The 27,100-nt window shown below is 45.7% G+C and overlaps 1 protein-coding gene across 1 annotated transcript in view; it reads right to left on the bottom strand.

The window, feature by feature from the left end:
• PRKCQ (protein kinase C theta) overlaps window positions 1–26,692 on the bottom strand; it is a 68,753-nt gene extending 42,061 nt beyond the window's left edge. The window contains exons 1-3 of the mRNA XM_054224461.1: window positions 26,545–26,692; window positions 5,018–5,420; window positions 3,742–3,867 (exon numbers count right to left, since the gene is read on the bottom strand). Of these exons, the coding sequence (XP_054080436.1) occupies window positions 3,742–3,859 (118 nt within the window). The 5' untranslated portion in view covers window positions 3,860–3,867; window positions 5,018–5,420; window positions 26,545–26,692. The remainder of the gene's footprint in view (window positions 1–3,741; window positions 3,868–5,017; window positions 5,421–26,544) is intronic.
• Between the last annotated feature and the right edge of the window lie 408 nt (window positions 26,693–27,100).

Raw genomic sequence — 27,100 nt, 5'->3', positions numbered from 1 at the left:
GCTTGAGCAGCTAAATCTTAGGTTCAAATTCAGTTTCCCCAAAGGTCAGAGCACCTCAAGCTAAGGTGAATCTGCCTCTATCAGTTAACTGTCTTTTCACGTACACAGATTTAGGCACTCACATACTGACCTCATTGTCTGCAGGCTTAGTTCATACCCATCAAGCTTGCAAATATACATACAACGTGCTCTTTCAACAAAAGCAGACAAAATCAGACATAAAAATCAGACATAAACTTCCCAGCATCACGGAGAACAGAAATCCCAGTAAGGACCGTTATTTCTTTGCTACATCCGTGAAACTCCATGGACATAAAACACAGCACTTGGAAAACAAGTGCTTGGTTTGCATCGCGCTCCAAAAAACATACAGCTTAAATAAACAAACCCTGGAATGTGAACGAACTGGCCAATATATGGGATCAGACAGTTACCCCCAGCACATCCCCGCTGACGTCTGTGGAATTCCGCCAGGGATTAATCTAACCCTGGGTTCCTGAAAAATAAAATAGCATCTGTCTTTGCTCGGGCAGCAGCTTCCACTGTGGCTGGGAGCACTTTTCCTGGAGGCTTGCTGAGTTCAACCATGGAGCAGAATCTTTCATAAAGCAAATGTCACCGAGACAGGTGGTGAAATGGCATCGGGCCAGTGGCTTGTGAAGGCAGAAGCCATTTTTAAAGGGCAGATTTTTTTATACCTCAGAGGTGCCTATGATCTCTGAAATTGCTATAACACTTGTAGCTGGATGGAGGTGTGGTGTGATTTTTTTTGTTTGTTTTGGGTTTTTTTTTTTTTTTTTTTTAGAGATTATATCATAAAATACCAGGGTCAAAAAATAAGCAAATGGAAAAAAACAAAAAGGCTGCCCCAAGATCTTTCCTGAGCTTCTGAAATTCTTTAGGGTGGCCTTATTGTGACACTCCTGTGTCCACAGATGATGTGCATTACTTCCAGACCCCTGGGGACCTCTGTCCCAATGACTTCTCACAGCTGGCTGACAAGGGACAGCCTTTAGCGTGAACCCAAAGCCAGAGTCAAACTCCCTTTTTTCGGCAACCGAACGCATTTATCATCTACCACTGTTCTGTTTGTAAAAAAACAAACAAACAAACAAAAAACCCCTCGCACTTTGCTGATGCTAAACAGGGCATATGTTCAACCCATAATAGGACATTGCAAAAGTTGGAGCAGAGTCATCTACCAAACCGGTTCCAGCAGAGAGCTTGCAGGAATTTGGGACTGGATCTATCCTGGATTCAGCTCTGGGTTTAGGCACGTCCTGCCCTGCATTCTGCACTCACTGCTTTATAGCAATCATTTGCCCTGAAGGAATCTTAATGGCCATATGTCAGAGCACAAGACTGAGAGTCAGGACCGTCTCCATCTCTTAAGAGCTTTGCAGCTGATTCACTCCTGCTCCTTGGCCATGCCACTTTAGACAAAATTTGCATATCAGGACATCAATATACATTTTTTTTTTTTTTTAAATCCTATTACCATTGAGTAGCATGGAACTCCTCCCACTAGACCAGGTTGCTCAAAGCCCCATCCAGCCTGGTCTTGAACATCTCCAGGGATGGGGCATCCACAGCTTCTCTGGGCAACCTGGGCCAGGGGCTCACCACTGTCAGAATGAAAAATTTCTTCCTGATATCTAATCTAAACGTCCCCTCTTCCAGCTTGAAGCCATTACCCCTCATCTTATGTCCTGAGATCTTCATTGCCTTTTGCCTTCTCTGAGGCTGTTTGAGCATGACAGCTTCTCGGGATGGTCACGTTGAAAGCATTTCTGGCATTTAGTGTTGGGCTTATCTCACTGAATGTCAGACGTGTAGCTCTGAGTGGGCTGTCTAAATTGCCCTCAGAGTCAGTGGAGAGCACTGGGCTTCCATAGGGTGTGATTCATCACGCCCATTATGGATGTCTTCCTCAAGATGAGATGAATCCCACCACAGAAATCCCTGTTTGTTCCTCTGGGCTGTGACACAAAGGTAGACAACTAGCTCAGATATTGCTATACTTGAAGTAGACTGGAGATATAGGGGAGATGGATCCCACCATGGCCTCACCTTGGCTTAGTCACCTTAAGGTAAGGTTAGCCATCTACACACCCTTAGACACCCTCTACCAGCAGCAGATTAACACCTCCCAAGGGTGATTCAACCTACCCTAAGAAGGGAGTCTGAGATGAATCAGTCTCGGGAGTTTCCTGCTGCTATCACTGACATGACGAGGAGTCCCTCTGGATGCCCTACCATGCTCTGAGCAATGGCTAGACGAGTGCTATTACACCTCAGGGAACAGAAATCTTCCAACAGAAGGATGTCATTTTTCCTATATTCAATCCCACTAATGGCAAAAAGTTCCCCCAAACACATTTTTTTATTTCTTGTTGGTAGAGGTATTTTTTATTATTATTATTATTATTGACTCTCAGGAGCACAAGAACTATATCCCTTAATTAGTACATTTTTGTTTGTAAGGTGCCAGAAAATGCTTTCAGCTCTGTGTAAGAGAAATAAATATAGCCCTGTGCTGACCAAATGTATTTTATTCACTTTTGAACTGACAAAAGACTTCAATTTGTGTTTTGGCTTTCAAAGGCCTCATGAAAACGAAGAGCCCAGCTCTGCACAAAGCTGAAATAGGACATATTTTCCGTAAAAAGGGAGATCTAAGGGATATCTTGTCATGCAGTATTTTCTTTCCTTTTGAATTTACCAGTCACCACAACTCCCAGAATCGTATAAAGTTTAATTTAAGACAAGACAAAGTTCAATACGATAAAAGCTGACTCTTTTTAAAAAAAAAACCAAACAGGCAAACAAAAAATGAAATAATGAATTGCTTTAAAAGTCTAAAATTTCTTTTTTTAAACTACTTTAACATCCTCTAGATGTTAGAGTAATGGGGTTTCTCAAGGTATAAAAAGGTATTTTTGGGTTGAATAAACTTAAAAGAATCACAGCAGTCAAGTTAGGAATTTATCAAAGATTTAAGATAAATAACAGCCAATATGAGGAATTCCCTAACACTGAAGGGCTTGATCTTCATGATTCTTGAAAAGCAGAACTGAAGAACTTTTCATCCTCTCGCTGGGACTATTTTAATGCATAAGACGTATAAGAAATGTTCTCCCAATGAGGACTCATCAGGGTTGTTCAATCAGAAAAAGTGCACAACAATCCGTATTCCCAGACACGAAAAACAGCTTAGCAGGAGGTTTCGCTTTCAAACATTTTACATAGTACAGCAATTACACGGAGAAATTAACTCTCTCTGCAAAGACTGAGGCTGTTTGAGAGCTATTACTTTTAAACGGTGAAAGTTGCTGGACCTGTCAGTTCCTCAAAAGATGTGACAAACAAAGACAGCCCCCCCAGGATATTTCTAGGACACCCAGATTTCATCCATCTGGTGTCTCACTGACAAACCAACAACTGCTCATAGAAAAGTGAAACCCTATACAGCTCAGCTCATCTGCTCTGTCACATGCTGGGACCTGTAATTCAGCTGATAATAACCCCAAATTGAAGACATAGATTTGTTGGGCATTACCTTAAAATCAGGTTGTCTTGCAGGCCATGCCAAACCCAAACTTGCACTGTGCTGAGACACAAAAAGCACTTCATGATCCATTATAAACATTTACCGATGTGCTTCCAACACACCAGAAATGACACAGTAAAGCGCACAGGTCTTATAAAAGCTCACATGCATATTGAACAACCCCCACTTACCTGACTCCACAGCTTCTTTAACCATCACTGCGCAGTAAGGGTTAATCACCTCCCCCTGGGATGGCAGGTAAGGGCCACTGTCATAGTTGGATAAACCAATACGCAGAAAAGGAGACATGACAAGTCCTGTGTCAAACAAAAGACAGGCGATATTTGGGAAGAGTCTAAAAATTCCCTTGGTTTTAACCAGCCTCTTATCTCCGTCGGACAGGGGTACGCCGGCCGTTAGTTATCCATCCAACTGGAGACTCTCTGGCTTCCTCCACTGTCTCGCAAGATGATGGACTGACCCAGCGCTGCTTAACGTGCATAAGGTAGCGTAACTCAGCTGCCGGCTCAACCACGTAGCTGAACTCATCGCAGGGCTGGAAAGACCCACAACAGCAGTTTTGACTACTACTGACTTGACGCCAGCTGTCGGGAACAAGAATGACAATACACAGAAGCCAAATCGGGACTTTCTTGGCTGGGATAACCTCTGCTGCAATTTATGTTGAGTCACGCGTTCAAGAACCCCAATGCTATGAGAATAGAAAGGGTTTCGGGAATACAAGGCTGTTGGAAGCCTGCAAGCTGAACATGAAACTGTGAAATAACTGCGTACTATTTATATACACCATGGAAATGATCTCGGGCATTCAACTGCCTGGGTGCTGACCCATATTCATAAGTGAAGCTATAAAGAGAAAGTTCAGCTCATATGAACCACACTGTGTAGAGAGTGGAGCCAAAAAAAAAAAAAAATGGATCTCAGGATAATTTTAAGCAGCTGAAAACAGAAACATATAAAATCAAGATGCCAGGAAACACAACAAAGCCTTTGGGTTGGTCTTCTCTGCAGGCTCTTTCAGAGCTTCCAGAGAGAAGATTTAGTGAAACCAGAAATTATTAACTGCTATGGGTGGTGCCCATCATTGTGCCATCTGGGACCAAGATTTACCACACAACTTTTATATCAACTTCTGAGCATGTCATTCCTGGCTCCCCTTTTAGCTAAAAGGTAGCAAGAGGCACTCTGAACTCAGCTGCAGATGTCTATGACTTGGACGACCAAAGTTAAAAGACATGAGTCCCGTCACCAGCTGTTACCTGCCAGGTATATTGACAACAATATATTGTTCAACTACAATGTCAAAAATGTGAATGACTTGTCGTGTGGGATGCAGCCAAAGTCTCTTCTCCTTTTTACACACAAAATGCTCTATCCCAAGGGCAGCTTCTCTAGCCTCACACAGACGAAGATCCAGATTCACTGCTGGGAATGGCATTTTCTTACCTGTAAATGGTATTTTCCTGATAGACAGGTTCAGTCTCTGGCTAGAGGGGCTTATCTTTTCATCACAGTTGTGTACAACATGGAAAGGATTTTCTCAGCCGAAAGAAAGAGGATAATTGCTCCACTGGCTGGGCTGACTTTAAAACTTGGTCTCTCTGTTCAAGGAGACAGGAGGCAAGACCATCAAAGAGAGAGGGAAACTTGAGAAATCAAGATGTTGCCCCTTGCTTGAATGTCTTCTCTCTTATCCAACAGTGTGGAGCAACAAGTTTCCATCAGTCCCCTGTGTCAAAGTCTAGGGCGACCGTAAAAGTCAGAAGACCTTTTTGTTAGTACATGGTGAGGTTGCAGCAGGTTCTTGTTTTGCTTGTATCCTGGATATGGTGAGAACTTCTGCTTCTTCCTGTTTTATAAAATGAAGACAAGCAGCTACAGTTAGCACAGGGACTGAAACAACGACTATTCTGGACTGAATATTCAGAAGCACTGAGCATTCACACTGTGATGCTTTCTGACACTTTGGCAAACCGATGGCCCATGCAACAACAGCAGCTATTCTCTGATAGAGATTTCAGTAGGGGAGGTTTCCCAGGAGGTTCCCCTAAATTTGTCACCCTACATAAGGCCAATCTATACAATGGAGAGCACAGGAAGACTCTCCTTCCCCTTTGAGCTCCTGGGGAAGTTAGCTAACAACCAGGCTGAATTTTCAGGAAAACAGTAAAGACTCATAAACCCTCTTGGACACTGCACTTCAAAGAGAAGAAAACCATCAGGTTTGTGGGGAAGACAGGCTAGGAAGGAAAGAGAGAAAAAAATCCTATGGCTCATGTCTACTATTTCTCCCTAGGAATGCAGAGATCATGGGCCACCAGCAGCTATCAGACCCGCTCTGAAGACTGTCCAAGGACCTCTTCATTTGGCATTGCCCTCAACTGGGAAAACACCAGCACTTCTGCAATTTTACAGAAGTCAGTGGCAAAGCACTTGAATGCAAGAGATTAGGACAATCCTGTTCTCCTCTGGATGAGAGCAGCATATCTCTGGAGGGTATTTCAGAAACCCATTAGCCAAGTGCCTGATGAACTTGCTCTGGAAAATGACTTGCATTTAGATATTCCAGCACAGGTAGCTCCGTAAGGACGGGAATTTGTGGCACTGCACAATAATACAGTGAATAGTTTATGAGTGGTCCGTGGCACGAAAAGGCTAAAATTTCTGCCTGGGCTAACGGAAGCAGAGAAATCTGATCAAATTAAGTAGGCAAAAATCTCTTTAACAGGAAGAAATATATCTGTATATATTTCCCTATTCTGTTTGATGCAACTGTTTAGCCATTTCCTTTGTTTCAAAAAATAAGAAGCCTACTTAGTCTAAAGACAAAACGAAAAACAAATCAAAGGGTCTCCGGCAGCAGAAACGGAAATCCAAGTAGTTTCATGTTCTGTCTGTGCAATGTAGCATCAGTGTGGAAAGCTAACAAGAGCCAAAGACTCGGGCCAGCAGTCAAAACATCTGCATCGTGCCTCTTTGTGTGAACAGAGATGTATTCTCTCCACCTCTACCATACTCCACTAATACTTCTGGTGACTGCTGGGCTAAAGAAGATTGTGTATCTTCTTCCAAATCCCCCATTCCCACACCCTTGGCTTTAAGAACTTATTGTTCAATGGATGGGAGCAAGAGAGAGAGCAGGGAGAGCTGTAAGCACTCCCTTACCGGGACTTTCAAAACCCCTCTTTAAAAACTCAGGGTGCTAGCCAGAATTACTAGTCAACATGCTGGGCATCTAAGAACAGGACTGTTACCAAAGGAAGTCAAAGGTTTTTTGATCACTCATCAGAATTAAAATCTACTAACACTATTGGCTCAAGTACTAAAGAAACAAAATTAGGGCTAAAAGTTTGAGCCTGGCATTCATTGCATTTCAATGAAATCAAGGTAGTTACAACATAGTTAAAAGCGTGAAAGCGTCTTGCTCTGCTAAATATTCACATCACTGCTCCAAAAATTACTGGTTGGATGTGCTACAAAATACCTGTTCAGATCTGTGGGTCCACTCCCTCAACAGTGGCATTTAAAACTTTTCTTAGTCTTAAATGCTGGACACCCCTTCCCTTCCCTCCAGTGCAATATTTCATTTTCACTCTGTGCAACCAAGCACTTCATGAACAGGTTTCACAGAGAGGTTGTGGAGTCTCCATCCTTGGAGGTATTCAAAAGCCATCTGGATATGGTCCTGGCTCCAGGTGGCCCTGTTGAGCAGGAAAGTTGGACAAGATGACCTCCAGAGGTCCCTTCCAAGCTCAACCAGCCTGTGATTCTGTGAAAACATGGGTGGGACAGATCTCACCTAATCCTACATGTCTACACCACCTCTGTCTCCATGTGAGGCAGTTACCTGGGCTCCTGAGAGAGGAACAGAGAGAAACTGGCACCCTCAGACCATGAACTGGACCCATTTTAGACGCCTCTGTTTGTTAGCATGTGATGAACTGGTTTCTCTCCTTTGAGAACAAAGGGGAATGCCTGGGGATCATCTGCTCGCACGGAGCACCTCCGCTGCAGAGATCTGGTTTTGGTCATATTCCTCAAGCCCTTACATTTCAAAAAATCCCTCGCATTGTATCAGATCGAAAAGATTTATGTTGGGACTTCACATAAACCAGTCCACTGCATGAGATGTTCTGCAGCCACCAGCAAACTGGCAAGAATTTTCTACCCAGCTGCAAAGCACGTAGGTTTGGCACACCTAGTGTTAGTGCTAGCAAATCAGCAGCTGCCCATATAAGTCTTGTAAAAGCTGGCTAAAAGCTAGCTAAAAACAGAGTTTACTGTTGTACCAGCCTCATGTGAGCACTCTGCCCTGGGGTGAATTTCTTCACCCTGTCCAATAAATCAGGCAGATAACTGGTTTCCTGCTTCTCCCTCGCTGTCTTTCCTGAAACCACCTTGGCTTTGGCCCAAACATCTGTTTTCCAGGTCATATCTCCAGCGTTTGCCACTACAGGACTGCTACTTGGCTCACATCCACAGCCATAAACAATTAAGGAACAACACAACTCGGCTCCAGCAACGGCTTACTGTAATAGCAGCAGTTTAATTTAACACTAGAAGCAGCTGCATTGGATATGGAGAGTCTCTGCTTAATTTCCCAGTGGAAAGGATACTATAAGGTATCTGAAAACTAAGGATGAAATGCATCTTCCTATTAAAGGGCCAGCTGGAACCTCTTCTCCAATAAAGCACCAAATACAGTGTAATTGGGGTTCAGCAACACTGCACCCTGCTTCGCAGGCACGGGGGAGCTTTGCCCGCTCCAGAGAATAATGCAACATATGTAAATCATTGCAGATTATATTAGGAAGTAATAAACTCCTTAATATCCTTAATCAGTTGTGGTTAAGGAGAGAGGAAGAAATGAGCTCCTGCTCCTAGTCAGTGGAAGAACTGGGTTGAGGACAGCTGCCTTTTGTGGGATTTATGCTTTTGTGTTTCGCCAAGTGAAAATAGATGCATGCATGATGGCAATTTACTGAATGAGGGCCAACTGAGAGAGGAGGGGAAGTATTTCTGGCTTTGAGATGCTGCTTTCTTAATGTCATCATACTCTCATTTTCTAGAGGGCAGAGGGAATATTTCCAGCTCTCTCCTCTTTTTGAGGCAAAACTGTGCATGCAAAATGAGTTCATAATCTAAGGATCACCATCACCAAGAGAAAAAGGAACCAGAAGTTATAGCTGAAGGGTATGAACTTTCCTTCACCCCCTGAAAGCCACCTCCCAGCCAAAAAGGCAGGTCCTGACCCTGCAAATATTTGCATAGATAGCTGGTGGAGACCTGCACATGAGCATTAGGCTCAACACACCTCAGGGTCTTTCTGTAGATTTCAAGAGCGACAGTGAATGCCAGCAGCGATGGCCGGGGTCCCTGTCTCTGCCTGCTCACTCCTCCTATCCCACAGACCGTACAGTAGGAAACAAGGATCTAAATAACTCCCTTGAGTGACTTTCATTTTGGGTGCCTGTACTGCCTGTTATTTCAAGGCCAGGTTGGATGGGGCTTTGAGCAACCTGGTTCAGTAGAAGGTGTGGTCCACCACAGGGTGGCTGGAACTAGATGATCTTTAAGGTCCCTTCCAACCTAAACCATTCCGTGATTCTATGATTCTCTGATTCAATGGAGATCAAAACAGACTGTTCATAAAGGAGGGAGTTCAGAAACCCTCTGAGTGCCATACAACATTCCTCACACTTTTCTTCTATAAGGGTGTGGATCAGGGGAGGAGGAGAAAAAGGAGGGGAGTTTGCACAGCCATTTAATTTCCCATCTCTACGTAGTCAGCCAACTCATCCACAGCATCTCACAAAGGTGGTTGGAGGGAGAGGGCGAGGAAAAGTGGGACCAGCAGTCTCTGATGGGATTGGTACAATACCAGACTCCAGGCGACTAAAGAGCCCCCCAAAACTTCATGGAATTACTTGATTTCAAGCATAGGTGATGCTCTCCGTGCAAATCCTTCCCCATGGCTTTCAGACACAGAGGAACCAGGCAAAGCATTTCTTCTGCCTTGTGGAAATGAAGCTTGCAGAATTTTCTGGGGCAAATGGCAGGGATGGGAATGGAGATTTCTCTTTAAAAGTCTCTGGGACACCTTTTGATGCTGTGTTTAGTGCAAGTCATGTGTATCAGTAACAGGACCTGATCTGTTATATAGAATCATAGAATGTGTTGGGTTGGAAGGGACCTTTAAAGGCCATCTAGTCCAACCCCCCTGCAGCAAACAGGGACATCTCCCACTAGATCAGGTTGCTCAGAGCCTCATCAAGCCTGGCCTTGAATGTCTCCAGGGATGGGACCTCCACCACCTCTCTGGGAAACCTGTGCCAGTGTCTCACCACCCTCATTGGAAAGAACTTCTTCCTAATGTCTGATCTAAACCTCGCCTGCTCTAGTTTAAAACGATTGCCCCTCGTCCTTTCGCTACCTGCCCTTGCAAACAGCCCCTCCCCAGCTTTCTTGTAGGCCCCCTTCAGGTACTGGAAGGCCACTATAAGGTCTCCCCAGAGCCTTCTCTTCTCCAGGCTGAACAATCCCAGCTCTCTCAGCCTGTCTTCGTAGGAGAGGTGCTCCAGCCCTTTGGTCATCTTCGTGGCCCTATATAGCATATATATAGCGTACAAACACGGCTGTTGGTACTCTGCTGAGTTCATGTGTTTTTTTTCCCATTACATTTGTTGTGCACAAGACAAGATTGGAGCCTGAGGTCTACTTTCAGATCTTATATGTGATTTAGCTACAGTGGAGTTAACCCAGATGAACAGATTTACAGCTGTGGAAGGGTTGGTATTCATCCCACTGGGGAAACTGCAAAAAATTGCTGCTGGGAATGCCAGTGGTCATTGCATACATCAACAGACTCTAGGAGACGTCATCTACAATCATTCCAGCAGATACATGCGTAGCTGGGTCTTAAAAACAGGGAATTTGTGATTTGCCATCCTTAGGTCTCCACATAACAATTGCTTTAAGTTGACCTAAATGCAGGCTGTGTCCAAAGACATGGTTCAGCTTTCCACCCCATCTCAAACTGCAGGTTTCCAACCTCTTCGAGGAGTCCAGTGCCTGTAAGTGGGATGGAAACAGAGTTCTCTAAAAGCAGCCCTTCTTCTTTTCTTTACTTGACAAGCGAGTTTGCAGCTGCATCCATTCCCAGATTTGACTGACCTGACATGGACGCAGGGGCCCACACTAAGCAGGAATGATGACATGGGGGATGGTATGCAGCAACTGCATTTGGTTGGGATAGAGAGACTGAGAAATCATGGTCTCACTGTCAGCGAAGAGAGATTAAGGGTGGATTCACATGAATATACGCAGACAACTGCAGCCCTCCTACGAGCTATCACCCCAGCTCCCATCATACACAGTAAAGAGATACAAGTACTTGTAGGGTTGCATCACTCATCCTAAAGGAGATATTTAATATAGGTTAAGTCAATCCCATCCTGGAATTTCTATTTCCCCACTATGATTATGTCTACCCCAAAGATGCCCAAAATCAGGTAAATTCTACGAATGATGTTCCGATGACCAGTGAAAAGGACCCAGATTGTAGGGTTTGATCGGGGAGCAGATGGATTCATGTCTAACAGTTATGATAGCTTGAAAAGACAGTGAAATACAACTGGGTGGGATCCCACACATCCTGCCTGTCCAAGGCCATCTGCTCTGAAAGTCACTCTAGAAATGGAAAGAGGGTCTAGTGCACAGGGACACTCCTAATTTGCTCATATACAAGGAGACAAAGTCTCCCATCAAAAAGAGAATCTTTCAGATATGCCTTTTGTTTTCCAGTAAACAAAGTGAATTTATCTCCCACTGGAGAGGCAAGATTTTTCAAGCTAAAATCCTTGTTATTTCTGTAAACTGGAAAGAGAGGCAGAGCAGACCCACCAAATCTCTATTGGGAATAAACCCCTCCAGGTCCTGTCCCCGAGGTTAGGTCATAACCGTTTTTTTCTCACATTTGATGAACATTTGTCATTTCCGGTCCCAAAACAAAGCAAACTTGCACCCTCACCTGTCCCATCTGAAACATGCACAACTATTCAGTTTGCTGTCCTTTGTAAATCCTTTCTTTTTTGTCCATTTTTTTCCCCTTTGGGTTCAGATTATTAAAAGCAACTTGTTGGTTTTGCTTTCTTATTTTCCTAGAGAGCTTCTGGATAATTTAATTTCCTGTATCACTCACTTTCTGAAACACTTGTGCCACACAAACTTAAAGGAAATGTTTTCAGGATAATTATCCCCATTGTATTTATTTATAATTTTTAATACTGACTTCTCTTTTCAGGTTTTAGTTGCCTTCTAACAAACACAGGACAAACTTGAAGCAACAGCACCGTTTTTTAAACACTGCAAAGAAAGTGTTTTCAATGAGCTTTTCAATGTAATGAGGGAGAAAAAATATCTTGAACTAAGGACCCAGGGAACTACAGGCCGGTCAGCCTCACCTCCATCCCTGGAAAGATGATGGAACAGCTCATTCTGGGCGTCATCTCAAGGCATATGGAGAAAAAGAAGGCTATCAGAAGTACTCAACATGGATTCACCAAGGGGAAATCATGTTTGACTAATCTGATAGCCTTCTATGATGACATGACTGGATGGATAGATGAGGGGAGGCCAGTAGATGTGGTCTACACAGTCTCCCCCAGCATCCTCATAGGGAAGCTTAGGAAGAGTGGGCTTGATGGATGGACAGTAAGGTGGATAGAAAACTGGTTGAAAGACAGAGCTCAGAGGGTAGTGATGAGGGGCACAGAGTCTAGTTGGAGGTCAGTGAGGAGTGGTGTTCCCCAGGGGTCAGTACTGGGCCCAGTCCTCTTCAGTATATTCATCAATGACCTGGATGAGGGGATAGAGTGCACCCTCAGCAAGTTTGCCGATGACACAAAGCTGGGGGGGTGGCTGACACACCAGAAGGCTGTGCCGCCATCCAGAGAGACCTGGACAGGCTGGAGCGCTGGGCAGAGAGGAACCTTATGAAATTCAACAAGGGCAAGTGTAGGGTGCTGCACCTGGGGAGGAATAACCCCATGCACCAGGACAGGTTGGGGGCTGACCTGCTGGAGAGCAGCTCAGCTGAAAGAGACCTTGGAGTCCTGGTGGACAACAGGGTGACCATGAGCCAGCAATGTGCCCTCGTGGCCAAGAAGGCCAATGGCATCCTGCGCTGCATCGAGAAGAGTGTGGCCAGCAGGTGGAGGGAGGTCATCCTCCCCCTCTGCTCTGCCTCAGTGAGGCCACACCTGGAGTGCTGTGTCCAGTTCTGGGCTCCCCGGTTCAAGAAGGACAGGGAACTGCTGGAGAGGGGACAGCAAAGGGCCACCAAGAGGATGAGGGGACTGAAGCACCTCTCTCATGAAGAAAAGCTGAGGGATTTGGGTCTCCTCAGTCTGGAAAAAAGACGATCTTATCAACACTTATAAATACTTAAAGGGTGGGTGTCAGGAGGATGGGGCCAGGCTCTTTTCAGTGGTGCCCAGTGACAGGACAAGGGGTAACGGGCACAAACTTGAACATAGGAAGTTCCACCTAAACATGAGGAGGAACTTCTTTCCTGTGAGGGTGGCAGAGCACTGGCACAGGCTGCCCAGAGAGATTGTGAAGTCTCTGTCTCTGGAGATGTTCAAAACCCTCCTGGACGCGTTCCTGTGCAACCTGCTCTAAGACAACCCTGCTCTGGCAGGGGGTTGGACTAGATGATCTCCAGAGGTCCCTTCCAACCCTACGATTCTGTGACTCTATGAGACATAGCTACAATTTCTCTTTCCCTTTGGCCTCTTGTTTATTAGCCCAGCAGTTCCTGTATTTCTGTAAGATTTTGGCACTGGTTCACATTTTTTGTTGGTTTGGGTTTTGTTTTTTTTTTTTTTAAATGACACAGGAGGAGTTTGCCTCAAATAATTCACCACCTTGTATCAGGATGGTTGTTAACGCACTGAACTTCCTGCCAGTGCCAGCATCTGCACCTATTTCTTACTTTCTCTCTCTTAAAAAAAAAGAAAAGTCCCAACATGGGGGACAGGACCATAATGGGACATATTAACATCCTTCCTTCTGCAGGCATAGTTTCATGCCTATGCCTAACCTTGTTCAGCAGTAGAGGTATTTCATGTCTATATTTAATCTGGAAATCTAAAGGTATTTGGACCCAGAATCATGGAAATGTTGGGCTGGAAAAGAGCGCTTTTCTCATCCCTCTGCCTCCTGTCAGACTAAGTCTACATCACCCTTGACGTATCTGTCTAGCCATCTGTCAGGAACGAAGCTTCTTGTGTGCTTGGTGTTACCACATACTCCTCAAAAACTTGGACAATTTTGTCACAGAGGAGCCTCGGACTGTAACTGCAGTCCACATTGGACACCCACACCTTACTTCTGTGTGACACAAAGGAATTTGGAGGTGTATTTTAGGAAGGCAATTTTGATCTAGAATTGCTCCATGTTTCTCCAGAGCTTGTCCTATTATTTAAAAGGAATTAGTGTTTTCTCCTCATTCCTCTCCAGCACTGTACATTTCCTATAAGGCACAGCAGATAGGAATTGCAAAAAGATATCTGACTGCTGGATAACTGCACTTTAGGCACACCAAGAGCACGGGCCCAGCTCTGGTCCACAGCCCTCAGCTGTCTTCTCCTTGCCCTGAGGTCATAGAATCATAGAGTTGTCTAGGTTGGAAGGGAGCTTTCAGATCATCGAGTCCAACCATCAACCTAACACTGACAAAAACCATCCTCCCAGTAAGTCTGCAGAAAGCTCTACCCCTGTAAGAGGCCCAGCTCACACTTTATGATGAACACTATCATGGATATTTCAGATAATTCAGTCTTCTTCACACCCTTGCAGTTTCATGTTTATCCTGCTAAATACCTTAAGAGCAGAAATACTTGTTTTGCACAGCAGACGCTGGCAGACCTGCAGCTTCTGCCTTCATTCTCTGCTCCATTAGTCTTTGCTGCCATGGCTTCACCAAAATCACCCCAATAAGGTTTGGGGTTTTTTTCTGTTTCCGTACATCTCAGGGCTCCCTTCTGCAGATGCCACATCTGTGCCCTCTCTTGTCAATACCATCGCAACACCAACCTCTATGTCTTTCCCACTCACAGTGCCCCTGGACTCCAGCCATCTCCGTAAATAAACTCTGACATATCATTCTCTCTTCCACAGTCAGGCCAGATCTCAATTTAAAACCACATTTGTATTTAAATAAGGAAGCTCTGTCTCCAGTTAGGCTGAAAGCCCTCTTCCCACTTGTAGTTTGGTGTCCTGTTCTCTGCGTCAGATGCTCAGGTGGGTTCCTAAGAGACCTTCCATCTCTATATTTTCATGTATTTCCACCTCATTTACCATTTAGCTCCCACCAGCTCCCTGAGAGGTCATTTGTCAACCACCTTCTTTCTGTGCTTCTGCCCTTAGGGATCCCCCTGACTGGGAGGATATAGGACACAGAGTAGGTGGAAGAATGAAATACAAAACACAGTCAAAATTCATTTTAGCCTAAAGTGCTGAGAATCCATTTTTTGGGGGGTTGGGTTTATTTTTTTTCCTTTTTTTAATATCACCCCCTGGCTGCATAAATAAACCTTCATACCATGTGAAGAGCTAAGTCATGATCATGGAGGCAATGTCTGCCTCCCTTCTCCCTAAAACTCACGCTGTTTTCCCTATTAATTAGTTCCTGCTGGCCCCTGAGCTCAGCCCAGAGGCTCACATAAAACAAACGAATGTTCGGTCCATCCTACACTAGCTATCTTGGTACTACTGTGGCTCACGATCCCCGGGAACCATGAAGAGTTCACCTCAGCATCACTCTCGCAGCTCAGTTAAGCAGCACGGGGTGCAGGAAGATGCCTGTCCCTCCTGCGCACACCACTGGCCAGAGAAAAGCTCAGTAACACAGTCATATATTCAGGTGCAACAGTACAGGTGGTCCCGGTGTGATCACAAAATCCTAAAGAGGGACCATCTCGAAAGCTGTGTCACCTCAGTACAAGGGTATGAGTTACGGCTGCAGCAGCGCTCACAAAGATGCAACAGATGATTGTTTATTTTAGACAAATGAGGTCCCTTTTACTATGATCAAAGCATTGACCAAAGAATTCAAGGCGGTGCTTTGCTCTAGAGACGACAAAAGTTTTAATCAGTTACCACCCTTCCTCACCACTCCCAAAAGGAAGAAAGTCCCTTTTTCTGAGGTGATAGCATAGCTGTTGTCTAACATAGAACCGCAGAGCCAGAGGGACTCTGCAAGTGGGAGCTGTACCATGAAGAGGCATATTGGTGGCTACTAGGACTTCACCAAGCACATCAGTACTGTGTTCCAAAGCTCATTCAATCAACACCACGTCCTCCTTGTCTACCATGCCCTCTGCTCACTCCTCATCCACCACCACGGCCTCCCTCTGTGTGACTAGCAAGAGAGGTCCATGAGCATATAGAATCATAGAATCACAGGATCATAGAAGTGTTTAGGTTGGAAGGGACCTTAAAGATCATATAGTTCCAACCCCCTGCCATGGGCAGGGACACCTCCCACTAGACCAGGTTGCTCAAAGCCTCATCCAGCCTGGCCTTGAACACCTCCAGGGATGGGGCAGCCACAGCTGCTCTGGTCAACCTGTTCCAGTGCGTCACCACCCTCACAATAAAGAATTTCTTCCTGATATCCAATCTAAATCTCCCCTCTTTCAGTTTAAAACTGTTACCCCTCTTCTATCGCTCCCCTCCCTCATAAAGAGTCCCTCCCCAGCTTTCCTGGAACCCCTTTAGGTACTGGAAGGGACTCTAAGATCTCCCTGAAGCCTTCTCTTCTCCAGGCTGAACAACTCCAACTCTCTCAGCCTGTCCTCGCAGCAGAGGTGCTCCTGCCCCCGATCATCTTTGTGGCCTCCTCTGGACTGACTGCAACAGCTCTGTGTCTTTCCTGTGCTGAGAACTCCAGAGAAGTACTCCAGGTGGGGTCTCACCAGAGTGGAGTAGAGGGGTAGAATCATCTCTCTCAACCTGCTGGCCATACTTTTTTTGATGCAGCCCAGAATGCGGTTGGCTTTCTGGGCTGCAAGCACGCATTGACAGCTCATGTTGGGGCCCCCTCATATGGGGCTGTAGCTGGTGTAACTGGCTTCTACTGCCGGGGTCCTCTGCCTGAAAAGGGACCACAGTGCCCAGGAACCACCCTATGGCAACTTCTCCCACAGAGATATGGGTCCGTCTATTGATCCTGACACGCTTGAGGTCTCCTTCCCTCCCTTCTTTGCCCAAACAAACCAATATACGGCTGGGATCCCTGACACCTAGTTTTAGAAATTTACTCTACTACCTACTTTGTATACACCTGCACATGGATTATTCACCCCCGGCTCCCTTCATAAATGACAGAAAGAAAGAGACCTGCTGGGTTTTCAATTTCCATTATCTCCATGTAGCTGACTAAAATGGGTCAAATGCCCGGTGACCTCAAATGCCTCTTTCTCCTCACAGCCAACAAACAGAGACCAGGCAGCTAGTTCAGGTGGAGATGTCTGTCTGGCATCTGGGCTTCTGGGACAAGAGGGCATGGCTCCCAGCCATGGTGTCTCACCAGCCAACAATTAAGCAAATTCAGAGATTGGCTTACAGGTCTTTGTCTGCATCAAACAAATTAACTTATACATGTATTGCAGCAGACGACGAATAAGCTGAGAACACAGTGATGGTCTACAGCTTTGCTTCAGTACAAGAGACTGAACCAAAAGTCACCAAAACCTTTATTTTGCTTTCTATGGGATTTGAATCTGGTCTATAAACAAGGCAGAAGTACAAAGCTAATAACTAGGAACTGGAAAAACTGACATAAGCCATACAACTGAATTTTCTAATGAAGAGATTTGGTAAAAGCACCTTTCTTTCCAAGTTCTCTAGAAAATACATTACAAAAAACCACCCTGCTTTGATGAAGGGGGGACAGGGAGAAACAGAATCATTTTCAAGAAACTTTTTCTATCTAATTTGCTCAACTGTTTTAATAACAACGGCTGTAGTTGCCCTGACAAACACCCTCCCCTTGTACGAGGGGGAGGAGGGGACAGAGGAGCTGAAAACGGAAGCTGGAGGATGCATGTTCTTTACTATTTCACCAGTGCTATAAATCAAAACATAAATAGCAAGCGTTACTGAAAGGGTGGGAGGGGAAAACCTGGGTAAATTCAGCTCTCAACACGCTCACAGTCCTTCAAGACAAAGAACAGAGACTCCCACATCAGCATTTGTCTCTCTGGTTTCCGTGGATAAGTAGGGTACGACCTTGTCTAAATCCCATTCACAAGCCAGAACAAAGCTCCGTAAGCTTCAGCTGCTCTTTCTGTTCTCGACGTATCAGGCACAATGTGCCTCCTCTTTCACCCAGACTGATTCTTCTCCCACTGCAGCAATTCCTGACTTGTACATGAGAAGAGGAGCAGGCTCGCCAGCACATAGAAACTCCGCAGCAAAATCAAATGACCACATCAAAAAGCTCCTCAGAAGAAAAGGCTTGAATCCAAGTGAAAAATTAATCATCTGCAAGTTTAGTTTTGAAACTAAATAGAAGTTAAATTTCTGCTCCCAATGCACTTGCAGAAGTCCGGAGTGAGGTTCATGGGGATTTACGGCGCTAGATGATCCCAAAGCTTGGCCACTGTCCTGGTGCTGTCTGTGAAGTCCCTGAGTATCCCTGTAGATTGTTATCTGCTATTTACAAAATCACTGGGTCATTAAAAAAGACCAAGCTGAATTAGTACTTCACTTGTGCCAATGCAAAGCTGCAACAAGCCCGCACGTTTCAGGAAAGTTTACTCCAGCTTTACACGTGTATGTTTGCAAATAATCCTACCACCACTACCATTTCTCTCTCTTATTTTTTTTTTTTAATTAAAAATAAAATTAAGACCACATACCTGGGCAGTTTATTTAGGCTACAGGTTAAATTTGGCCTCTCAGATAGAGATATTTAGCTCACAGTGAGGCTACTGCTGCTGCATGTTTAGTCCCAAGGACAGAGCTGGGTCCAAAATATTGAGTTACTGCATCAATGAGGACAGACAGAGACAAAGCATACACCTACCAAACTCAAGAAAAACCTTACTGTCAGTCCAAAGTTGTGAGTATATTTGTCAGAGAGGTTCTTCTCCCGCAAAACACCAGAATAACTTCACAAAACAACGAGTCAGGCGAAGCCCTACAGCCAGTCTGCTCCAAGAACACATCCTCTTTCACCCCTGATCCCTGCGTCCCCAAGATGAGCTACGTGAAATCCCCACTCTCAGCAAATGCCTGCGTTTACAGTGGTGCGACAGCCCTTCTGCTTCTTGGAATGGGCTGGGTTTATTTGCTTTTCCAGAAAACATGTGGTGCAATGGCATATGAGGGAGGGACTGTACTTCTTGGCCTGGTGGGGGGTAGCTGCTCTGCAATGACGTATCCAGATGTCACGACAGAAGAGGAATCTGTGTCTGACCTAGAGCTATTGTTTGGTTTTAAGTTGTCCGCTGTGCTGTTACTGGGTCTTTCAAATGCCTCAGAGGAGTCCAGAGGAATCTATGACCTCATAGATGACTTTTTAGGGCTGTGATTTAGTCCACAACACTTGGCCCAGGCATAGCAGTAAGCAGCACGTCCATGCTGGTGACCAGGGGGAGCCATTTCTTCTCACCTTCTCTGCTGAGGTCCAAAACTTGCTATATGCAGCACACAAGGACAATTCATTGGCTACAGGCCTTCCTGAGGACAAGGTCATATCTCCTTTCTGCCCTGTGACCGGCACATATGCTATAAGTGATTCTGGGTCATGAAGGTCCTACTAAACCCAAACTAGGCATTTTGATCTGTGGAGTGATCTGTTGGGATCAGCAGTGTGTGGACACCCACATCTCACACCGAGTAGACCAAGATATCTTCTCTGATCCCAAGAAGAAAAGCACATCCACCCCTTAGGTATATCTCCCTTCCTTGAAAGGCCCTCATCCATCCTGCCTACAGGGAACAGTCCCTATCATACGCTGTCGCTGCTCAAACAGGCCACAACCAGACATGGGACTGTACTGACACTTAAATGGTCTTGCTGACTGCAGCACAGTGCTCAGCCCTGTCATTTTATTAGCATACCCCGTAACTGCAGACACACAATAAAGAACAGGACACGCTTGCTCTCAGGAGCATATCCAGTGGCTCACACCAGCTATCAAGTGGAGCTGGAAAAAGCGGGCAGCAGGTCCCAACCCTTTGCTTTACACCAAAGATGGTCCAGCAAGGAAAAGAAATATCACTGGGGGAACGTGACCGGGCATCATTGCTGGGACTCGGTTTGAGCTACATAAGATGAACATTTGGGTTCACTAAGTTCACCTGGATCTCTAGAGACGTCACTTTCCACCCTGAAAATAAACACTGGCTCCGTATTGCCCATAGGTGGGAGTTTGAGGAAAAGGCATGCTTGCATTACTGCAGAATCTGAGTGGGTCCGCTCTGGTTCTGGGGCTACAAGGCCTCCTTTCCATGAAGAAGCAACAGGCAGAAAGCCTTATGCCTTGGATAACGCCTAACAGGAGATAATTAGCAATCTGTCCCAGGCACTTTTTCTGGAGGTGTCTCTTTCTTCCTTACAAGGAGCAAGGAACAAGGATACTCTTGTCTTAGCTGTTCTGGTGAGGTGTGTAAGCATGAATCCTCATGCCCAGGAATGATGCCAAGAGCCAAAGCTTCAAGAAAACTAAAGAGTACTTCTGTACAATATGCTAGACCTAAACACAGGTGAATCTCTAGCTTGAACCTTCACCCTTCTGCAGTAGGGAGGAATGTACTAGCTGCCCCCAGCCCCACACCCACCTCTCACCATATACCTATCTATCTTCTACCCACCTTGTTGTAACCAGCACCACCTTCTCAGCCTGTCTGTCTACACAGGGTTTTTCCCACCCCAGATTGCTGCGGTGAGGAGTCTGAGGTCTACCCTTCCTCCTCCACTCAGTGATCCACTTCTGCAGGCACGCTCACACCTTCTCCCATGTTACCACCAGAGCCTGGAACGACCTTTTCAAACCGGTTTCAACCATCATTTTCCTGCCTTTTTAAATGATAAAACCCTCCATGAGCTGCAGGTGGTGAGCCGGTGGGTTTTGTTGCCACAGAAAATTCTGTCAAACATATTTGATATAGAACCACTTTTTAAACTAAAAAAAAAATATAAAAATTAAATATTTTCTGAAGTTATGCTTTTTTTGCTCTAGGAAACTGAGGTGCAAAGTCTGAAATGTTTTGATTCAACCAACCTGTCATAATGCCTCATGAAAACTACAGATAAGGTTCCCCCATATCCTCATTCCTTTCTGTCAACCAGGTTTATCCACAGGACCACATCTTCCATGAACACTATTGCCAGGGACACTGGGGATAGAGTCTACACTTTTCTGCACCACATAAAGAGGTCATGATGCATCTTGGAAGCTCCAGGAAACCAACTCAATGGAAAAGCATGTTCCATCTCTCAACTGAACTCCTACGACACACAATAACAGCATTCAGAATCAAAACATTTTTGTTGTGGACCAAAATATTTCCACTACAGAACTAAACCAACCTGAACATCTTCTGTGTTTTGGAATGAAAAACACTTTTATTTCTCTATTCAAATATCTCTGTTTGAGCAACCTGGTCTGGTGGGAGGTGTCCCTACCCAGGGTAGGGGGGCTGGAACTGGATGATCTTTAAGGTCCCTTCCAACACAAACCATTCTATGATTCTGTGATTCTCTTGTCCTCTAAAACCAACTGATCTGTAACCCTGAAGCTTCCAGCTTAGACCCTGATCTAAAACCTTACCTGGGAGCATGTCACTAGGCTGATGAAGAGTTGTGATTTTGCAACACACAAGGTTGCAAGACTTCCTCCTTCCTTCCATCTCCTTCTTTCACCATTTCCATATGTACCATGCTTTTGCTACCTTTGCTACAAGTCATTCTTACATACACTGTAAAATCCTTAGGATGAACTTTTTTTACGCATTCATGCACTATCTCATCCTCAGCTCCTGGTCAGGGCAGTCGTAATTATGGACACAGTCCTCCTACTGTCATGTTTGCTGATAATTATAACGTGCTAAGTAAGAAATATTTTTATTGCCACCTTTGAATTCCTTTATATATCATGGAAGGTGCTCCAACCATCTCTTATAGGCACCTTTCTGAGGTCACATCAATTTTTTTCCTTTAACAGTTGATGGTCTGGCAACCCTGGATGAAAACGTCTTATAATTGCCTTTTCTGTTTTTCTAGTTCATAATCATTGGGGATAAGATACAGAGCTTTTTTCTTTTTCTAAACTCAGGTGTTCATCAGGCATTACTGATGAGCTGCAAATCAAAAAATTATGCCATGAAAAATACAGTTTCTCCGTAAAGAGTGTCTTCTGCCCCTGGAAAATTGGTGTCATCTTCTGATGGAGGGGCAAGAGTGATGGAGGGCCTTGAGCGACAGAATGGGGCAGAATGATCTTTTCTGCTCTGTTTCGTTTGAAGCCTACACACAGCCCCAGCACCACTGTTCAGTGAAGTCCATGGCCTGGTTTGTGGATATCCTGAGGTTTTTCACATTGTTCTGCTGGCTGAGATGCCTCTTTTTGTCCGTAAGCACCTCCCAGGCAGTTCAGAGCTACTTTCTTCACACTCTTTATTCAAAGCGTGGAGGTTTCACCCCTGTTTTATATCCAGGTCCAGACTGACATGCAGGTCAGGTCCGTGACAGCTTAGTGACAAAGTGTCAATCAAACACTTGTAGGTTAGAACACCCGGCCATGCAGGAAGAGCATTGCCGAGGACACAGCGCAAGGTGTTCACGCGATGAACTGTACCCACGAGCCCTTCTCTTCCCATTGACCTGGCAGGGCAAGGATGCCCTAAACTGGTCTCAGCATTAAGTCTCCCTTCACTTCCCTGAGGAAATGGCAAGTTCAGTAGGTGTAACAGAAGTCACAGAATCAGACTGAGCCCAATACACAGATGGCCACAGGATTCATAACGTCCCTGTTCTCTTATCAACTGGAAATTTTTTTATCTTTTAGGGTTGGTATTTCCTATGCGTACGCTCTGACTATATCATATCTCCCAGAGATAAGTGGGACATTTGTACTTGACAATGATAAGGCAAAGGCGATACACTTCTTTTGAATGAATGCCAAGCAAATTAAAAGACATAATAATTGAGGTAGCTAATAACAGAGGACCACGCCAGCCCAAACCAGGTTGAACGTGATGTGGAAAATGACCATTCACAAAAACCAGAATACTATTATGTAGAGCTTATCATCTGTCAATCTCAGGACTCTTTACGACTCAGATAAGTATCAAGAAATCCACTTTAGAGATAACGGAACCCTGCATCCGCACCCCACACATGGCACCGTGGCGAGAGAGATACCGTACGGTTACGTGAAAGCTGCACCATTTTCTTTTCATCCTGCCCTGGGTACATCCTATACAACCCTACACTTCTTCCCTGCAGTCTTTCTGCCCAAAAGGTCCAAACAAACACAGGAAAGGATTCTTACACATAGGTGGAACTAAAAATATCACCAAAACGAGATGGCAGAATTCAGCCCCAAAGCAATGGTGTTGCTCCAAGGTACGATGCAAACCAGAGGAATTATCCGTTGCCAAAACGGCTGTGCATAATTTGAAAAGCAATCTGGGCTCATTCCACACACATCATCAAAGTTAATAAACATTATCTTTACTGCTGGATGCAATCTGGTTGTCGGATGTGTCTGGTTGTCTCCAGCCCGCCTGATAAACCACAAAATTAATACAAACAAGCAACGATACAGAAAGCATTTTGCAATTGGCTACAGAGAAGGGTTTGCAGTTTACACTGCCTTTGCCAATGTTTTCCTTCCAGCCGGGCCTACAACCAGGAGTCAGATGCTCTGGTTCGGATGCAAGCGAAGGCAAAGAGAGAGCAACACCGCGGAATGGAAACAAACTGTCACGGAGAGCTCACAGGCCTTCTGATGCCAACCATGAACACGATCCGGTGAATATTTCTATGTAAGAACAGGCAGCACATGAGAAACCCTGCGAGGGAGCTGTGCATGAACACCGAGCTGTAGGTACCTGCGACTGCAGGACCAAGGCTCTGGTTGGTCCTATGGATGATTTCTCACATATAGGTTTTGGATGCTCATGCTACTGCATTGATTTTCTCTGCCTTTTCTATTTTGAGAATCACTTTTTTGAAGCTTAGGCAAGGAACAACACTCTGCTTACACAAATCCTGGCTTCAGCAAAAGTGTTATAACTTAGATCCATAAACACATACATAAAAAGCCAAAAGCAGCTCCTATGAAGCAGCCCTCCTGACAAAGCCTTGGAGGGTGCTTAGTGCTTCATCCATCCGAGGCTGCTGCAGAGCTCTTTGCGCTTCAACCCAGACAATAAGAGAAGAAACCAAAAAGTTGCCATCAGAAGTTATATTCACCACATCACCTTCTTCAGAACTAAGTGAGAGGATGTACAGAGACTAACCTGATTCCAAGGAGGAAAAATAAAAACTTGTCATGCTGGGAAGCTAAGCTGCTTTGGGGCTCTCCTTCCCTCCATCCCTGCTCCCTGGTCTCTCCCTCTCAGCCTTTCCTTTGAGCCCCTACACCTCTGATGTGATGATGAGGCACGCAGTGTATCCGTGAGAACCTCTGAGAGTCAACTGAGTGACTTTCTTTGAAAGGAAACAACACTTGAGGCAGAAAAAAAATAATTAGTTAGCTCCACCCTGGCAATGTAATAACTCTCTGTTTATAGCTGTCCTTGGTGTGAAAAAAAAAAAAAAAAAAAAGAAAAAAAAAAAAGAAAAATTTTAGCCAGTGTAGCAGCATGATTACAAAAACAGCCTGGGTACAGGGGGGCTGCTGAGATGCAGGACGGAGGTTCAGCAGAGGGATCTGCATCTTCGATAGGGCTTTAGAAAAAAAACCCTAAGGACACATAGAAGTGGGGAGAAAGTCTAACTAAACTCTGCATTGCCTACGGCAGTGCAACCGCGGCACCATCTTAAAGCAGGGAGTCTTTCAAGCCAGAGACCTCTGCAGAGGCTGAGCATTACTCGCTTCATCCATCATGTGTCCTCACAGGGGTTGGCCAAAAAGTCATGCGAGGAAAACGAGGGGTTCAGCGTGGCTCGGGGAGCTTTGGCAAGCGAAGGCTAGTGGACATCAAAGTCTGATGCCCAGCCTAGATACCAAAAAAAGAGACAAAGGCAACAATTCAGAGCCCATGCCGGGATCTAGACTCAACTCTGATGTCAGGCATTTGGGCAACGGCAGCTCGGTGGGACTGTGAGCTCCAGGGGAGCAGCTGCCTTAGGAGGCCATCAACCTCCAGCTGAATGCAGCCCTGCTCCACCACAGGTGGGACAGGGACCTCCCTGGAGCAGGTGCTCCTTGCTGGTCCCTCGTCTCAGCTCCTAAAGGATGTTCCCCAGAAACTCAAATATACCTGGCGGCCTCAAATGGCACGTGGAGTCCTTTCTTCAATCACAAAGAAGGGTAAAGTAAAAGAAATATAAAAAAAGCACAGGTCCAAGACTTCAAGAATTTGACTGTTCAAAAATGCAACAGTCAGAACGTTGCCCTATTCACCGCAAATCCACAAATAGTTCTGCTCCTCCCTCCCCCCTGCCTTTTTTTTTTTTTAATAACAAGTTCAGTGAAACTTTATCTCTTCCTGCCCTACTAACCCTACTAAATAATCTGCTATTAGCATGACTCAATTGAGTGGCTTTCAGCTGGTGAAGTAATTTTCTTTGCTACTGTTGTTTCATCGGTGGAAATTAAAAAAAAAAAAAAAAAAAAAAAAGCCCTTAAAAAGCCTTCCACGCCTGCAAAGTACCACAATACTGGAGATTACAGACAAGTACTGCCGAGAAGTTAGTTAGTTGCATTGTAGCAACAATTAAAAAAGAACTGATTGCACCCAAGGGTTTAACTTCATTAGCGTTCAACGTGCATACAGGGAACAGAACCCAGCTCTCAAGACAGAGCAGCCGGGCTGGGTTTTCGAGTCCCCTCCTTCAAAAGGAAATGCAGCTCGCAACACTCGGCAGCGGAGGAGGGATGGAGACAGTTCATTTCTCTTTACCGCTCAAATCTGCTTTCAAACTTACACAGCGCTACTTTGTAGAACATTACAAATTCGACCTGAAAATGATATACCCAGCTACTGAGATGCAACATCTCCTCTAAAACTAGACTTCTATCTGGCTGTCCTATTACATACTGCTGTAACCAAGAAACACCTACAAAACATCACAGAATCTAGCAGGGGAAAGTATTTTCCTTCTCTGTTTTCCCCAGTTTGTTTACTGTGTTGAATAACACTTCGGTTATAATCAGTTTTCATTGTTTTTCTCCTTTCCCCCTCTTCTTTGTATTGCATGAGGTCACACGGGAGACATAACAACACTTTTTTTAAAGACAGGAAAATGTGATTATGAAACCACAAACACTCGCACATCAGGTGTAGAACCTGAAAGTAATTTAAAATCTTCATATAAAAAAAAAAAAAAAGAAAAAAAAAATAACTGGCTGGGTTTCAAGTTGAAACCTTTACGATCCCTTAACGAGCGCAGACTGCGAGCTGGAGCGGAGTGTCCTGAACCCCAGGTAAAATGAGACGCCAACGGTACCAGAGTGCCCCAAACTTCCTCGCCGTTGCTGCCCCGCTGCGCATCTTCTGCCCGTACACAGCTTGCGCCCCCCGCGCTGCCCTGCGCGCTCCCTCCGCTCCGCGCACCGCCTGCGCGCCCCGAACAGCGCTTCCCTGCACACACCTTGCGCGCACCGCACCGTGCCCCGACCGGCGCTGCCCCGCGCACCCCTTGCGCGCCCCCTGCGCCCGCTCCGCCACATCCCCCCGCCGCGGGACTCCGCGCAACCCACTCCGCTCCCTTCCGCGGGCAGTACCTGCTAGCCGCGCAGCTTGGCTAGTTCGGCTGGTTTGGGATTAGCCCGGGGTGGTTCAACTCGGCTTCGGCACGGCTTGAGCGTCCCCCCGTTACCCTCCGCGCAAACTCGGCGCTGCTGGGCTCCGCCCGCGCAGCCCCGGCTCGGCGCAGCGCAGCGCTACCCGCTGCGGCCGCCCCCGCCCCGCCGGGGCTGCCCTCGCCGTCTCTTCCTCCTCCTCCTCGGCACCACACCGCCCTCCCCTCTTCGCCCTCGGCCCCCCCCAGCCTCCTCCCGTGTTTGCCTCCCCCACCCCCCACCCCCCCCAAAATAAAAAGGGCCCGATCTCGGGGGGCTTGGTGCTGGCTGGGGGATGAGCATCGTGTCCCACCATGCGAGGGACCCCGCTGCGAGGACCCTTTTGCCGGCAGTGCAACCGTGGCTGCAAAGAAATGCTCACCAAAAAGAATGAAATAATTAGAACAACCTGATTTTTTCATATTTTTTTTTTTCAAGTGGTTTTTTCAAGTTGAGGAGCCTTGTTGTTGTAACGAGCAGTAGGGGGTGAGATTGCTGA

This window comes from Rissa tridactyla, chromosome 1 (genome assembly GCF_028500815.1).
Source record: "Rissa tridactyla isolate bRisTri1 chromosome 1, bRisTri1.patW.cur.20221130, whole genome shotgun sequence".
Lineage (NCBI taxonomy): Eukaryota > Metazoa > Chordata > Aves > Charadriiformes > Laridae > Rissa > Rissa tridactyla.
The sequence above is the reverse complement of the archived record's forward strand: the minus strand, read 5'-3'. Positions and strand labels throughout refer to the sequence as shown.